Consider the following 18,393-nt stretch of genomic DNA (forward strand, 5'->3'; position numbering starts at 1 on the left):
ACCATTGATGTCCAGTTACTTCACAAAATGGCCGGAGATCCGAATTGCAAAAATGATTCGGATCTCCAGCCATTTTGTGAAGTAACTGGCCAAGTTTTGGCCAATTCGTGAAGTGGCCGGCCCCATGGCCAATTAACCACACTCCAAGCTTTGGCAGTAACACATATACAAACTGATATGTGTATATAGAAGAAGTTACTGATATGATCTCAGTTTTGTTGTGCACATGGGAAGTATCTAAATTGTTTGTATTTCGCGTTACTGCAGCAAAATGTTTTATAATGATTGCTATTTTCATCTGTGATCACATCATTCAGTTACAATATCCGTTAGGCTTATATCTGCAATACTATGAAGCTTATTCTTTATTGTATTACAGAGGAAAGTAATGAGGATTTGGTTGACTCTACTTTCGCTGCATCACCAGAATTTCCATCATGCAATATGAATGAGTCAATAGAAAATGAAGATGATGCTAATTTATCCGTTGAAAAAGGTAGAATGATTTCCTGTCATTTTTATGCCTCGTTTGCTCTAACTCCATAGAAAGTGACTCGTATATTTTCCAGTTATAATTTATTCATCATTACTGCCAATAACTTCATCAACGGAATTCTCCCTGAATTCAACAATAAGTTAGTTTAAAAAGTGCTGGTAAAATTATAGTGTGTGATTGATACAAAATCTGTATAATGATGTCTGATTATGTGCCAAAATTTCTAAAAATATAGTTGAAACTAAGGTCATGTTTGTTATTTAAATTAATTTAAGAAAATACATAATTGGTTGGAAGGGGATTGTGTGAAGATAACATTTCCCAATTTATAAGTTCATTTCGCTGGATTTGTTTCAGGTAAGAAGAAAAGGAAAAGATTGGCATCATTACCATCGCCAATGTTGAGAAAAGTCCTGTATGATCAAGAAAAAATTGCTGTACCCTTCAGTGAGGGTAAGTGCTATGAACCAAATCAATTTACCCATTCATTTCTTTTTTTATATGCGTTGTTGATTTTATGTAGAAAGTTCTTACATTTTTATGTGAAAATTTCTAGTTAAATAAATGTTTATATCACAGTTTTTGCATAACAGTCAAATTCCATGAGTGTTTAAAAAATCATGAAAACGTGCAGTTTATGCAAAACTTCAAACTTTTAAATAATTTTTCTATCAAAGGTTGGACCCGGGAGATTGTTCATAGAAACTGCTACCCCAAAAAAGGTAGCATTAAAGCCATAGACACTTATTACTTCAGTCCAGATGGAATCAAATTTGTAAGTTGCAATGTGTATTTTCAGTAATTATGTATGTAAAACTAAGAAAAGCCTTTCTATATAGTAAATGCCAATTGCTTATAAAAATCACAAATGAGCCAAACTAATTGTATTACTAGTTTTAAACATATTTTTTACACTTTTTTTTGCATATTTTTTTTAATACTATAAAACACGATTTTTCAAATCCTCTGCATGAAATTTCCAGTTCAGTGATGTTTCTGAATTGCAAGGCATAATTTTGACATTGTTTGTTTCTTCAGGATTGCTTGAATTTTTGAATTAAAAAACTCCTAATTACTCAGCAAAACTCTCAATTGGAAAAAATATTTATTTCAGCACTCATCATTATTTCCTGTCAAATAAATGTAAACTATAACATACTGGTGAAAATATTGCATTTGCGTGTTTAATGAACAAAGTTGGATTTTCAGTACATGTGCTGCTTAATCAAACTTACCATTCTTCTTTTATAGCAATATATACATTCTTTTGAAATGCCTCTCTTCATTTATTCAGGATCTTAGCTTCATTATATACTTAAGGAAACTTATACCTATGGAAAATGTGAAAGTTTTTCTACTGAACCTGTGTTTAGTATTTTAAATGGAGATAAAAAAAGCAATTTACTTTAACAGGTGGAAATTCTCAATACTAATATGTCAATTATGTTTTGGAAATTCCAGTTACTGACTTATTAAGAATACCTGAAGGAAAATGTATCCACCTATGCCTATGATTGAGCAGAACCATCATCACAATGGGTTGTTATACTATCATGTGAACATCCTTTCTTCTCAGTTTCTTTCAGCTCCAGAACAAACGCATAGCACACATAATACTACTGAAACACACATAGCAGGACATAATATAAAATACAATGTAGACTACACAAAAAAAGGAAAAGAAAACAAACATATACTTAGTAGCACGTGAAGGGATCTAAAAAATTTCACACCAAGTCTAAACAAGATAATAATTTTAATTTGTTACAAGGCAACATCATTGGTTAAGATATCTTTGCTAGCTAACATATTTTTTTTTAATGAAACATAACATAAATTTGATTTGGAATGGTTAGAGACATATAAGTTACTTAATAAGAGATAACATAGATTATATATAGCGTAATTTTCTGTTTTGTGATATCATTTTTTAGATTTTTTTAAATATTTATTTTAAACAATAAATTTATCCTATTGTATTATAGCTTCATAATTTAAGTCTTTTACAGTTGAGAGAATGTCTTTTGTGGAATTTTTTACATTGTTGTAGAGTATTTTTAGTAATTTGGTAATATGCATTTAATATTTTGGGAGCTGTATGCGGGTAGTTTTTTTGTTGGAAAAAGTGTTTTTGATACATGATGTATTTTTATATCTGGCTCTGTGTGTGTGTGAATTTATATTTTGGTTTTTATATCAGCCAATTATCATTTAAAATTTTGAATTTTACTATTTTGTACATATAATTTTGTCTAAGTGATAATGTGTGGCATTCTATATTATTTGGGTTAGAAGTATTTGAAATCTTATCTTATTATATAAGTTGTTCAGTGGATTTATGTTGCTATCATATGCTGCTTCCCCCCCTCCCCCACCCAAGCACAAATTCCATAATCCTCTAATTCTATTGAATATATCCATGCATAGAATAAATCTTGGAGGGATTTTTTTTATCAACAACGTATCCCAGTTTATATATGACAGATATAAAAATGCTTATTTTTAAATTATTTTCTCACAGTGCAATGTCCATTACAAATCCCATCTTGTATTATTATTTCCAAGTGATTGTATTTGGACACTATTTATTTCTTGTGAGTTACATTAGTTAATTATTTGACAGTAGCAGTGGTTATGGATTTTAATACAGATATCTCTGTGTTAGTGTTTAACATTTAGAAGACACCAACGAATAAGGCAAATACACAAAAAATAATAAAAAGTCCTAAAGTCCAAAAAATAAAATAAAGAGGACTTTTTGTGTATTTGCCTTATTCGTTGGTGTCTTGTAAATATTCTTGGGCAAAGTGGATCAACTCTTCTATTCTTAGTGTTTAACCTCTGGTTTTCAAACACATGTATTTAGTTTTTGTGTATTTAATTTCCGTTTATGTTTGATTAGCCAAAAAATGTATTTTAATTAAGTCCTCTTCTACTTTTTGTACAAGACTATTCATTTCTGTCCTCAACATATAGCGCGTAGCATAGATATAAATCAAAAACAATAATGGACCCAGAACAGATCCTTGTGGTACACCTTTTTTGACTTCTTGAAATGTGTGTATTGTTTCATTAATTTCTGTAGCTTGCTGTCTATAGTAGTAGTAATAAAAACCATTTTAATATATTGTCTCTTATTCCTGCTATTGATAATTTTCTGGTTAGTCAAGTCCACAAAATCAGAGGGTTTCCTTAATTCCAGGAAGACTTATAGAGTATCTATTGTTGTTCCATCCTTTATTTAAGTAATTGTATGATTCAATTATGGTTGTTTCTTGTATTTTTATTCTTTTGAAAACCATATTGGTTAGGAGCAAGAAAATTTTGTTAAGAAAGCTGTTCAACTGTTTTTTTAAAAATGTTTTTATAACTTTTGAATAGACTGGCAGAATTGAGATGGGTCTGTAGTTTCCCAGATCATTAACAACATTATTATTATTGATTATTTATTTAATTTTACAAAATCAGTGCATTTTCACCTCGCTTTCAAAGTATTTTTGAAAAACTTTATCTCAAATGCCGTCACAATGATAGTAAAATATAATCATAATCTTTGAGAAATAGAGGGTTTTTCAAAAATACTTCGAGAGAGAATGTGAAATGAATCAATTCACTGATGTGAATGCTGGGAATTTTTTCTTCTTTGAGATATAGAGTTATTCAAAATATAGAATTTTGAGATGCAAAGTTTCTTTTTTATATCATGGTATAGTCACTTCTTAAAAATAAGAATATAAGGTTTGCTCAAAAAGTATAAATTTTTTGTGCTTAAACCACCAATGATGTTAGAAAGACATGTTTGGTATAGTTATGAAGGCGATCCTAATGCACATACTTGAATTTTTACCCTGCTTACAGAAGCTGTGTGCCAGTCACCGACAGATGAGTGAGAAAATGTCAGCGAGTGCCATCAGATTTTCATTTGACTGAAACCGGTCTTTCTGGAGCATATTCAGCTTGGGGGAAGACTCAGAAATTACACGAAGCCATGTTGAAAGAGTAGAGAGCTTGACAAAGCATAGGCCTGTTGTGTTGTGTTTGGCCAGGAAATGCTGAACCAAATATTAAGAATGGGCCAGTGTGTTATCGCGCTGAAACTGCCAATTGCCCACAGGTCCAGCCGTTTGCATCTCACAGAATCATGGAGGCAATGCAGAACTTCTTAGTAGTACCCCCTCGGTGATGGTTGTGTGGTGTGTACTCATGATGAACCATGCCACTGGACTCAAAGAACACCGTCAGCATGACTGTGGTCCCTCCACTGATATAGCAGCCATCTTTGAAGAGGTTGTACCACTCCTTTATGATGAATTTTGTGGAGTTTTTCCCATTTGGGAATCATCAAGCTTCACAAAAAATTTAATGCAAAAGCATTCTAAAAATTTTTCTGTCATTTTGCCAAAAAATTAAAATCTAATATGTTGCTCACTTACATTTCTTCATTCATCTGCAATCTATTGGTGACTGTCAGCTTCTCCAGGCCAGGAAATATTCACACATTAGGATTGTCTACATACATACACCAAACCATACCTTCCTAGCTTCATTGGTTTACGAATGAAAAATTATTTTTGTATACTTTTTGAGCAAACCTCATGTATAAAAAATAATCATGACAAAATTCTGATGAACACGAATATTTTCTTGTATAATATTTCTTGTGCATTGGCTACTATTTTATGAGTGCATATTTCAGTTTTTGAGAAAAAATTAAAAATTTTTATTACTTCAATGGTTTACTTTTTTTTCAGCGTTCAAAGCTAGAAATTTCAAAATATTGTGAGTATTTACCTAAAGTTTTTATATAAATTTTATTATTGAAGCTTTTAGTCATGCTAATTTGGTCACACATGCAAATGAATGCACACAGTCATGCAAATGAATTCTCAAGAAAAAAATATTTATTCAGAATAATAATAAAAAAATGTTTTTATTATATATTTCCATAATTCCAGTGGCCAAGCATAACATAAGCAATCTCACATCTCAGAATTTCACCTTTACAAGAAGGAAAGTCTTCAGAGAGCCTTACGAAAGAGAAAGAGATGCTCGGTCTGTGAAGTTTTTTCCTGTAGAGGGCAAAGATGATTTTCATGATGAGGATATGAGGAATGACGAATCCACAATTTTGTCATCCCCGAAAGAATATTCAAAAGAAGAGCTCTCACCTGATGAAAGTGAATCAGGCAGCTGTTCAAGTGATAGTTCGAATTATGATTAAACTTTTGAGGACTCAGTTCGCTCATCTCTACGTTGCAGCAGATCAAAAGAGATGGAGTATTCTATTTAAAGACTTAACAGAAAAGTTCCTATCTCATATTAAAACTTATGTAATTATTTGATTTCGTTCTCTTAACAAATTGAAATGATTATTCTGTTTGTCTGATGCTTATTGAGAAATAGTTTTTCATGTATACATGCCTGAGACATGCATCGAGCGGCTACTTTATTATGACCACCTTGTCAATATTTTGCTTGACCACCTTTTGCTTTTAATACAGTCTTGATTCTTCTTAGCATGGACTTTATGAAATGTTGATAGGTCGTTTTTGCTGCAATTTTTCTGCACTGTTACCAATATGCTGACTTTTGGTGGTAAGATGGTCATCTACCACCGTGAAGATTGCTGTAAGGTCCTAGGTTCTAACTGGGGAAGAATATAGATAAGATATTTTCCCCTAATGAACTTTAGGCAATCACCGAGAGATGGCGCCTTCATTTCCAACCCAACTCGTTAACCACAGCTAAGTGCAGTATAGTGATATGGCTGGAGTTAGTGTGTGTGGTGAAGTATTCTGCTGAATTCAATATCTTGCAAAAGATGTGTGGTGGGAAGAATCCAGTCATGCCATGTCTTTTACATCTGTAGACTCTTCATTCTTTCCATGCATTCACCAGTCTGTGCCTATTTGCACGTTGAGACTGAGATTTTAGGCCTGCCAGTTGATTCTTTAAACACTTTAACTGTAGCTGCTCTTGAACATTTCACATATGCTGTGGTTTCGCTGATACTCACTCCATGACTCTGAGCTCTTACAATCATTCCATGTTCAAAGTCTGTTAAAAAAAAATCGTGTTTTTTCCTCCATACCTTCACAAACAATTCATCTATACTATTCCCTCGGGAACTAGTATTTTTTTTATACTAGCCTAACCATCTAGTGGCAATAGTTATACACCATAGCTCATTAGCTTAAAACTGTCAAGTGGTCATCAGGACTGGACAAGTCTGGAAAAAAAATCTAGGCCCCCAGAAGTTTTTACCCAGAGAATGCCCAAAATAATGCTTCTTTTGGCTTTTTCAAGGCATAGTGGCCCTCTTTCGTATGTTGACAGATATGCTGCTATAAATTCCAAACATCTTGTGCTGCTCTCAGTCCCTGTAATTTAGTAACCACGCAAGGAAAATTTTAGGCATCAATACCAATTTTTTAGTCGACATGGCGCTTGTACAGCTGTGGTGGTCATAATAAAGTGGCCACTCACTGTATAAAAGTTTAGGTAAAACTCAAAGGGTTCCTTCAAGGAAGAAATAGTTTTTCCATGTGGTAATCAATGTTGGTGAATACTTTTAAAAGTAGAAAATGTGAAAAAAAGTGTAATTGGATGAGTGATAATCTGTCCAAGCTGTTTAGATTTCATTATGACTGTGATAATGAATTTATTTGCTCATGAAGCTTGTTGTTCATGTAAATACTACCTTTATCTATGATGAACCTGCACAAATCATAAATTTGATTCATACTTTTTCAGACACAATCGAGCTGCATTCACTTTGTTTGTTCAATTTTTTAGTCACTTTCTTTCAGATTTTAACCAAGAACAGACTGGTGTTCTAGAGAGCTTATTGTCATAGTAGCAGTTCCCATAAAGAAATCAGATAAGAAATTGGCACGCGTTTCCTCAGAACTCTGAAAACCTTCACTCGCCTCCTCGCGTCACTTTAAAAAATAAAAAAAATAAAAATAGTGCTTTTATTACTGAATGGTTTTGAAAATTATGAGATTTTTATCCATCCATCAGACAACTATGTGATCTTTATAAGGAGGTGTGTTTCACGGTTTGGTATTAGTTTATGTAAAAAAAATTACTCATAATATTCTTAAATATGTTTATATACAGTCGATGCTTGTTTTTATGAATTCTAACTAAGGTGAACAATTAATTCATGAAGGAGGAAATCTTTAACGAAGTGGCATATTGTTCAGTACTAGAGAATTGTGTCCGAGTGGTGCAGTGGTAACAAACTCTTCTACCAACATGAAGGCTGTCAAATCCACGGGTTTGAACATAAATAACACACAAAATGCAATTGCTTGGATACCAAGAAAAGACAAATTTTTGGAAAGAAAATCCATATTTCTCTGTGGGGAATCAAACTACCAACCTCTCATTGTCTAGGCAAGTGCCCTACCATTCAAGTTGCAGTGGACAGACATTTTTTTCTGTTATGCTGAAAAGGACTTCATTGTGTGTCGTTGTAGACAGCCTCCTAACTCAGCAAGAGCTTGTGACGATATTAGTTCCCAGATGGCAACATGCAACATAACGATAAACCTCACTGCAAAATATACAAATTTAGGAGCCTGTCTAGATAATGCTCTTTACATAATTTGCAGAGAGGTTATTTGTACATCACCATCTGGGAACTAATGTCTTCATGAGCTCTTTCTAAGTTGGGAGGCTATCCAACACTCACACACAGTCCCATTCAGCATAAGGGGAAAAAATTATGTATCGTAATGGTAGAGCATTCACCTGGACTGTTAAGGGGATGGTGGTTCAATTCCCTTGTAGAGGTATATGAATTTTCGCTTGGTTTTCGGATAATTGTAATTTGTATAATTGGCGGAGAGGTTCATTGTTACATTATAGATGACATATCACAGTGACCACAATAGATGGCATATCACAGTGACCACAATAGATGGCTTATTCGTATCTGACCCAACTGGATATCAGTAGTAAATTGCTGTATGGTAATATGACCAGAGTTGGTGTGCTGTGAAGTAGTATGGGTGGCACCTTCAGAGAAAAAATATCAGAAATATCACGCTGACTGGGGATTATACTTTGGTGGGCTACAAAATCTTAATTTTTGGCTGCTCAGCGGAAAAATATGTCTGTTCACATCAAATGTGATGGTCAGAAACATGAACAAATGTATTTTACCATTGAGCAGCTGAGAGTTAAGATTTGGTAACCAACCCAAGCGAGATCCCTAGTTAGCGTGATAGTGGTTATATTTTTCTCTGAAGACTTCATCCATATAATGTGTTGAAATTCATTAGAACTTTCGTATTTTCCGTATGTTTGCTTTTTTTATTAGTGACTTCTAAGCATTGTTGGACAAAGGTTTTTATTTACTCTTGCATAGAATTAGTTCATAAAAAATGTGTCGGATCATAAAATTTAGCGGCAACTGTTCATCAAATTTACTTAAATTTAACATTCAAGTTTTCCCCTCATTTCAAAATGAAACCCATTTATAGAGGATGTTTTTGGTGAAGGATATATGACTTCTCTCTGGAAGGAGTAGGTTGTAAAAATCACACAAAATCATGCATCAATTCATTACAACTTGAGTTGCGGCTTCAAGAAAATGGAAATGTTTTCATTAATGGAAATATATCACCCAAATTTTGTTTTTGATCAATCACTATTTACTGTTACTGTTAATGTTTCGTGTAGGTATTAGTTGGTTAATTCTCTCGAGTTATTGTATGTGTTTTCTTAATGTGTAAATTTTTTTTTATCATTTTTATATTATTGGATGAAATTATACAACTTCGATAGAAAACGATTGCCTATGCATATTTTTTGAACTGTTCGAAAGTGTGTTTTGAACATGCATATATATATTTGCAATACATGAAATAAACTGCTGAGTTCAAAAAGTTCCTCAAACTTATTTTATTATAGGAGAACAAATACAGATAAAACATGTTTATTTGGTATTTCCCCTCGAAGTAACTACCCTGTGAATTTATGTATTTTTGCCACCGTTCATACAAAGATATAAATGCGGATTGCAAGCCTCCTTTTGTCACATCCTCCAGTCCCTTTGCCACTGCTCTTCTTTGGATCATGGGAATTGTTTCCTCTCAAGCAATTTTTTTATCTCGGGTCAAAGGAAAAGTTACATGGTGCTTTATTAGAGAATTAAGCTGGCTGTCGCAGTATCCGAATCTGATGATAGGTAATCTGACACCAGGAGGGACCCGTGAACCGGCACATTATCGTGATGGAGCACCCACGATTTATCCTTCCAAAGATCTACTTGCTTACATCTCACAGAATCCTGCAGACTTTTAAAGACTCACAGGTCTGTCCTGGTATAATGATATGGATCTGTTAGGAGTAGCAAGACCCCCCTTCAAAAATAAGTGATTTATAGTTATAAATTTGATATTTTTCATTAATTAATGAATTCACGTGTTATCCCAAGTCGCACCATCTGAAGCTATTGAACGGAAGCTGTATCGTCGTCGGGAGAAGCTTGCCCCTCATCATTGTTGTTTATGTTAAACACCATGGTGTTGTGGTGATGGAGTAGCTGAAGGATATGCTAATGAGATGCGATTGGAGATGATTTGTTGTTACATTCATATATAAGGCGATGCCGATATCATCTGATGCATTCCTTGATTGAATCATTCTATTGATTGCATCTGATGCAGGCTTGATTGGGTGCAGTTTGTTCGTCAGGAAAACTCCACCTGGGGAGTCTGGAGCCTCTAGCCATTGGGCTAACTCTGGTGTCGTCTGCTTTCCTGACATCTACTCCGCCTAGTTCCTGATCATAAGGCTGCAGGACACAGAGGATTAGTTGACTGTCCAATAGATGATGATCTACTGGCTCGAGGGTGTATTGATTGCCAGGACTGGATACGACTATGCAATTAGATGATGTAAATTTTCAATCAAAATTTAAATGTTAAAATTCTGTTAATTAAAATTAATATTTTTGAGTTCTATCCTGACTCTAATTGTGTTGGATTGCTTTGTGATACTCATTAAGATGCTGGTTGTGACTAGTGATTCATCACACTGGTGTCAAGTTATCTGTTAAAACATCACATTCTGATACTTCCACAGCCAGCTTATTCCCCTGATCTAGCCCCATGTGAATTTTTCCTCGGATAAAGAATTTTCTTGAGGGGCAGGTCAATTCTCAGGTTCCAAAGTAGTGCAGTGGGGAAGGCACTAGAGGGTGTGACAAAAAGGGCTTGCAATCCGCATTTACATCTTTGCATGTACATTGGCAAAAATACATAATTGCATGGGGGGTAGTTATTTCGAGGGAAACACCAAATAAACAAGTTCTATCTGTACTTATTTTTCCGTAATAAAATAAGTTCTGAAACTTTTTGACCGTAGTATTAGATTAAAGTTTGAATTGAAAATGTTTTGTATAGTTTAGCCTGGATAAAGTGTTTTTGATGTTATTTTTAATCAAGATTTATTGTATTGGATAGTATATGCAGATTTCTGCCGAGATTTTTTTTCTCTGCGGGCTTGTTGGTCTATGTTCTGTAAGGATAGCTATATATCTCATGTGAATATGCGCGAGTGGTATTTTAAAACAAGAAAGAAAATTATTCAATTGTTATTGCAGTCGAAGAGTTTGCGATTGAACCTTCATTGTCGAGAATTCAAACATTTTATTAACTCTTAAACTGTTCATATCGCAAATAGATGATGGGCATAGCAAGCTAGCGAATTGCTTATTGATGGTTACATATCGGGGAAAGAATTTTTATCTTTTTGTGTAATGGAAAAGTATATTTCCTGATACGTTTGCTGTTCAAGAGTCAAGGCCAATATAATCTATTTATGAATTTTTTTTTGTTATTGGAGAGAGATGATTTTTCTCGATCCCAACACATCGAAGAAAAAGAATTTCTAGATATTAATGCTGAGACAAACTCTAGGAAAGAAAATTGCAGTAAGGCCTCAAGTATAGAAGCCTCAATCAAGTCTTGAGTTATCAGAGGTATTCTGATTGCCCCTCCCCCTTATTCACTATACTAGAGGTCTTCAAACATATGGCCTGCGGGCCAAATGTGGGCCTCTGAGCTCTTTGCTGTGGCTCACTGACCATTTTTAGAAAACATGCTTTACATAGGAAAACGATTAAATTCAAAAAAAAAATTTTTCTTTTTGTTGAACAAGAGCTTTGGCCACTGAGATGCCATATTTACCACTGCCATATTTAGATACCTTATGAGATACTTTCCAGATTCAGTAGTAATGTTGTGCATTTGATACATTAAAAGGGCCGTCATAATGAATTGGAGGAACCCAGAACCAAATCACTTTTTCAGACATTTAATTCCATATGGGCTACATACAGTGAAACCTGAGTACAACGATACTGTCTATAACAATAAACCTGCCTATAATGATATTTTCTTTGGTCCTGGTGGAATTCCTGTTCAATGGGAAATAGCACAAATGCTCATGCTGTCTAAAACTAACCTATCAATAACAATATTTTTTCTATATTCCCTACTGTATCGTTATAGACAGGTTTTACTGAATTTTGAGACCAAATTTGGTATCATCCAAAGGTATGAATCATTACAGAAATGCTAATAATAATAAAAATAATTTTAGAGTTATTGAAGAAATGATTTCATAATTGATGAAAAAATAATTACAGAATTACTGAAAGAAATAATTGCAGGACTACTGATAGAAATAGTTTTAGATTGTCAAGAGTAATTTTAGGATTTGCAATAGTAATTTTAGAACTGTCGAGAGTAAGTTTAATTTCAATGCTATTCGAAAGCTAAGAACTCAAAATTTTCTTTTAAGAAATTTGTTGTGATCCACCCTCTAAGCCTTGATAAATCCTTGGCCCGGGGGGGGGGGGGGAAGGGAAGGGTTATCTGATGTGGCCTGCCCCCTCAAACCTAATTATGTAAAAATGAACTCAGCTTCACATTTACAGATAGTTTAGGTGACCCATGGCACAATTCCAGAGTATTTAGGCTGCCCGTGGCACATTTTCAGATCACACAAGTAGGCCTGTGGCACATTTACAGATCACTTAAGTGACCTGCGACACAGTTCCAGAACACTTAAGTGACCCCCCCAGTGCTGCTCTACATCACTCAAGTTACCCCTGGCACATTCCTAGATTACTTAGCTGATCCGCGGCATAATTAGGGATGATCACTTGAATGATGCGTGGCACAGTTTGAGAGTACTTAAGCGGCCCAAGTGTATTTCTAGATCACTTGAAGGATCCACAAAATATTTAGAGATAACTAAAGTGGCTCTCTAGAAGACTTATCAATAGGAAGATTTCTAGTCAGGTACCCACAAACCACAGTTCAGGATTCCATTAAGAATATTTCATATTTTTATAAAGGGTGGTTGATGACGTAAGCATTATCCAAACCCCCTCCCCCCTTGTTATCAAAAGGCAGCAAATTGGGAACCCCTCCTTCCCCATCGATGGTGACATAATACTTGAATGGCCTCTTTGGCATCCTGGTGCACACCACGTTTACATTAGCACCTGATAATGATTAACAAACTATGCACTACATCCTACATCTATAATAAAACAAAAGCCACAGAAACAAATTTGACCTATCGCCTAACGAGAAAAATTGTGAATGTGCTCCCGGACACTTGAAGGTTGAGAGAACTACTACGTTATAGTCATGGCCCACCAAGAGGGTAGGTCCGTCTCTGCTGCAAGATGTGGGAGCCATGTCTACAATGTCTGTACACAGGGCCACAACTAAATACTTGGTCAGCCAAGGCAAGTTCGCATTTAGGCACCTCCCCCTCGTAATGCTGAAAAAGGGGTTAAAGGGATAAATTTGCACTCCCTTCTGTCCTGTACTTGGGGTGCCAGACCCGCCTGTACACAGCTTGCCACAATGCTGTCAGAGCTAGCCGACAGATTATCTACCCAGAGCTGCACTAAATACTCTTTCAGCTGGGGCAAGCATGCATATTTTGAGCCCCACCCCCATGTAGTTTTAAATGCATCGTTAAAAGAAGGATTCAGCGCTCTTTCTGGTCCAGCACCAGAGGTATCAAACCTGCATGTACTTGCATGCAGGGAAGAAACATTTCTATTTCTCACATGGACGAATTGGGTACGTGCTCAGGGCACAAAATTGGCTGCTTTTTGCATTACAGGCAGAGGTCTCTTCCCTATTCCTTTAATTCAAAGAACACTATATAAAGGTCTCATAATTTTATATTTGCCATGAGTCTGAACCCAAAGTCCATGGCTGAGGGGGGGGGGGGGGAGGATCAAAACTCCACACTTGTGAGTTTACTATCTTCGATAGAATTTTGAACTATTGCTTTGTTAAGAAGTCTTTATTAAAGTATTTTTAAACTGTTTTGTGGTCCCTAAAATTTAGCTGCACAGTGCTGCTGCATTCTTTGCACCTGCTGAAGTCTGGCCCTGTGGGTAATATTCGGTGTTGTAAACTGTGTAAATATGTTTCAGCAGGAGTTCTCAAAGTGTGCACAGAGGAGCTACGGCCCTGACAAAGGTTTTCGCAAAAAGACTGTTAAACCTCTTTAGGGAGCCACAAATGAGTGTTGATTAAGGAAAGGGGCACTCCTGATGGGAAAAGTTTGAGAACCCCTGCGTTATAAAGTATCTTGTGTAACTTAAAACTGCGTAAAAACTATATTCATTTGATCGTTTTATTGCGCTATACAGTAATTAAAAATTTTGTTTTGATGTAACTTCCCACATCTCAATTCGGCTTTATTTATTTCATTTAATGCCAAAATTTGGTAAGGTCTGAATTATCTGAGATTTTGAGGGCATATGTCCCTTGGGGCGCATAATGTATGTGCTCAATGTTTTCTTCTTTGTTGTTTTTTCTTTTCTTTCATTTTTTTTGTTTTATTATCTTGTTCTATAGAAATTTTCATGGTGGTTATCCAAAGCAGGTTTCGTCCACATTATGAATAACTAAGGATGGATTATCAAAGTCCTCAGGATATCCAAGCGACTGGATATTACTCAGGGGGTATATCAGATACCAAGCGAGAGGATTTCGGATAATTAACATCCTATTGCATATTGATAAATGCACTTGCCCACATTGCAAGAAGACTTTGGTTCAATTCCCAGCGGAGACTAACAAAATTTTCTTTATATTAATACAAGTACAAAGAGAGAGGCCACACAGCTGGCAAAATGCCCTACGACGTAGCTGAGGAAAAAGATGCCCATAACAAATATGGATGCCATATATTTCTAATTATTATTAAACCCATTAAAAATGCAATTATAAAACTAGAGACTATATATACGGGGCCGCAACTAGATACTTTGTCACCCGAGGCAAACCAGTATTTTGCCCCCATCCCCCGCCATGGGGAACAAGCGTTAAAGAAGGAATTCTGCACCCCGTTCTGGTCCAGCGTCCGGGGCACCAGACTCACCATCTCTCCCCTAGCTGTGGCCCTGTATATATACATGATAACATATAATACAATACCCATAAAAATATTTATGGTTCTCTTATTCTAAGTATGGGTAGCTTCTCGATTTACCCCAATATGTTTATCATATTTCTTTTTAAACGTGTCAATCGTGTTAGAATTTAATACCCTGGGGGTAAGCTATTCCATTTATTAACGAACCTATTAGAGAAAAATTATCTGCGACACACCCCACTTCGTACAATTGTCCCTTACTAATCGATACTGGTGTCCCTTTGTCGAAGCAATCGATTGAAGCTGTGCTAATAATTCTGGTCCATCACCCTTGAGAATTTAGAACACTTTGATCGTGTTTCCCTGACTCTTGCATTCTTCCAATGTGTTAAGATATTCAAGAAATCGAGTCTCTCTTCATAACTCAAGCCCTGTGTGCCAACAAGGACACATGCAGCTCTTCTCTACACCTTTCGGAAAGTTCATCTCAGTGTTAATATCCAGAAAGTCTCTTTTCTTTGAGACGGAAAAAGAATTGAGTATAACAGAACCTGAAGTTCTTAATTTTCTCGATCTTATTGAGTGGTTTTTTTTTAGCTGAGAAGTTTTGCTTTGGTATTTATCGAATGCTTATAGATTTGTTGTGTGATATGTGTTTTTTTTTTTTGTTTTCTTATTTTAATTTTTACTCATGGATTGTTCATGATTTTATCGTTAATGAAATAGCTGAAGGTGTATCAGAAAGCTTGATTGAAACGGCAAGTACTGTACATTTCTGTTATAACAATTTTGTCTTTACTGCCATTTTTTTTTAATTATCTCGAGCTGGCTGTATTGTAATTTTAACGAAACGTTAGTGATTGAAATTATTTCTGTGATTCGCTCGTACCCATGTGCATATTTTTTTCTGCAGGTTGATGAATTGAGAAATATGCATTTGTATATATATATATCATCGCATATTTATACATATGAGTACATTGATAACCTTGTTTGTGTGAATTTTTAATGTTTGCGAGTGTCTATTTTCAATGTGTTAAGACTTTTATATATGTTATGGATGGTAAGTGTAATAAATTGGTAATTATGTATGCATAATAACTGGTTATTATAGTTATTATGCATTAACTGGTTATTATTCATGCTCTCTGTCGTCTTGGTAAGTTTGATAAATTTATCACTTTCACTGCCAAGCGCCATTGGTAAATTTGATAAAGACAAAAAAATATCACTTTTATCAGAAGTTATCAAATTTACCAAAGACACTTGGGTATTATGCATAAATACTCAAAATTTATCGCCTTCATCTGTGATTATGCATGATACCATAATGTAATTGGTGAATTTGATAAATGTGAAAAAAATTCCAAATGAGTATAGTATATGTGATGAATATAATCGGGACCCCGATATAATGTTCACAAATTTTACAATCTTCCCCCCCGATATAATGATACAATACATGCATGATCTATCATGTATAGTATATCATACAATAAAATTTATCACACCAATGAATGTTTGGGTGTTATGCACAATCATCAGTAAGAATGATAATTTTTTTAAAGTACTTAATAAATTTACCAATGATTCTTGGGAACTATGCATAATTGTCGATAAAAGTGATTCATTTAAGGAAATTTTTTATCAAACCTATCAAAATGCTTGGTAAGAATTATAATAATTGGTTATATTATATATACGATTAAAATAACTGCATCTATGGCTTTTACCGTAACATATATATAATTAAAACACATGAACATTGATTATTACTGTTGAAAAGTGCCTGAAAATATAAGCCACTCAATAATCAGAATATCTTGATTTATAATCACATTCATAAAAATGCTTTAGAAGGATATAAGAGCAAAATATTTATTTTTAATAATGATCTTGGCCAGGATTTTGAAAATCCCTAGCACTAGGTCACCATGGCGACTACGAAATTCGCATTGGTGCCTAGTTTTTTCATGTGTGGCAACTGAAGTCTAAGGAAAGCACAAAATTATCGGAAATTACTTCAGTGTGTCTGCTAACATAAAATGAGTTCCCCGAGTCCTGGACACAGAGCTGCCTTTAGGAGTGTGGGACAGGAGCGGGGTGGCACTGTGCCCCACACTTATGGTAATAGAAGTGAAAAAATATGCATCTCTCTCAAACACGTTTTTTATGGTAATCAAGGTGCCTGAGTTTCAACCATGGAATCCTGGAATTATTTCTTTCATTGATTCTGAAATTATCATTTCATCAATTGTGGAAATAATTTCTTTCATTGGTTCTGGAATTATTATTTTTTCATTAATTGTGAAATTATTTCTTTCATTGATTCTGGAATTATTTTTTAATTTTTATTGTTTGCTAGGAATTATTTCATTAATTCTGGAATTATTTTTTTCATTAATTCTTATCCTTTGTGAATTCTATAGGAATTGTTTTTCATTAATTCTGAATTTTCATCAATTCTGGAATTATTTCTTTCAACATCGTTTTTATTTTTAATTCATCAATCCTAAATCTTCGTTAGTTCCTTGATAATTTTTTTCATTATATATATATATATAGGTGCTAATTTTCATTAGTTTTGTAATTTTTTTTTCAGTTTAAAATTTTTATTAATTTTTTCTGTCAATTTACATTTGTGTCTATTTTTCAGGATATTTTTTGTAAATTCTGAGGTAACGTAACTCCCCTGCCAGGACTGTCATTTCAACTTTTGGGTGGGGGGCACAAAGAATATATACTCAATATATGTATATATATCACCATTTCTAATGTATTTTCTAAAGGCAGTGGGGGAGGATAAGATATATAAAATCAAGGACCTCAAAATTCTTAAGATGCCTTTTGCCCCTACTAATTGTGCACCTGGTTCTGCATCTGATAAGGGTGGCTCTGCCCAGGCAAGTCAAAGAATACACTATTTTTGGACACATTTAATTGTGGAACAATAAATGATTGGTGCCTAAGGAATTTTGCCCGATTTGACAAGGTCTATTATTAGCAGCCTATACTGTTTAAAAATGTGAAATGCAGACTTACATTTGTTTATATAAAAAAAAATATATATATATATATATATATACAGTAAAAGAAGGAAACTTGTCGAGAGCCTTGGAATTATTTTTTGCTCAAAATGTAATCTAAAATAGATTCATCAGAAACCTTCACATGAAATTTTACTTATCCTTACATTTTTATGTAACTGTGAGGCCAGCATTACACCATACAAGTTTTGTAAAAGTTCTTTGATAAAACTTGAAAAATGCAATCAGTAGACTCATTGGTTTTTTTTCCTTACGTTTTGTAAAATAATTTTTATAGTGTAATACAAGTCTGATGCTATATTTTATAGAACTTTAAAAGATCAAAGTTATTTAATATAGTTGAAAAAGTTCCATTATATTCTGAATTATTTTAAAGTTCACAATAAGATGTGCTTTGCATTGAATAGTTTTTTATTATTA

At 34.3% G+C, this 18,393-nt stretch overlaps 1 protein-coding gene across 1 annotated transcript; it reads left to right on the plus strand.

The window, feature by feature from the left end:
* The first annotated feature begins 384 nt into the window (after positions 1-384).
* On the plus strand, positions 385-18,393 carry LOC149087849 (uncharacterized). Its single transcript, XM_089242105.1, has 5 exons — positions 385-496; positions 854-949; positions 1,174-1,271; positions 5,248-5,275; positions 5,452-18,393. The coding sequence occupies exons 1-5, from the start codon at positions 445-447 to the stop codon at positions 5,715-5,717; spliced, it is 540 nt and encodes a 179-aa protein (XP_089098231.1). The 5' UTR covers positions 385-444; the 3' UTR covers positions 5,718-18,393.

The sequence above is a fragment of the Pholcus phalangioides genome, unplaced genomic scaffold (assembly GCF_987345545.1).
Source record: "Pholcus phalangioides strain wild (caught in Gottingen) unplaced genomic scaffold, Ppha-v1.0 ptg000003l_1, whole genome shotgun sequence".
Lineage (NCBI taxonomy): Eukaryota > Metazoa > Arthropoda > Arachnida > Araneae > Pholcidae > Pholcus > Pholcus phalangioides.

Excerpts from the sequence above, each read along its gene's own strand:
- LOC149087849 (XM_089242105.1), top strand. The coding sequence starts at position 445 with ATGAATGAGTCAATAGAAAATGAAGATGATGCTAATTTATCCGTTGAA. Across the intron at positions 497-853 it reads TAATTTATCCGTTGAAAAAG|GTAAGAAGAAAAGGAAAAGA; the intron begins GTAGAATGATTT and ends GATTTGTTTCAG. Across the intron at positions 950-1,173 it reads TGCTGTACCCTTCAGTGAGG|GTTGGACCCGGGAGATTGTT; the intron begins GTAAGTGCTATG and ends TTTCTATCAAAG.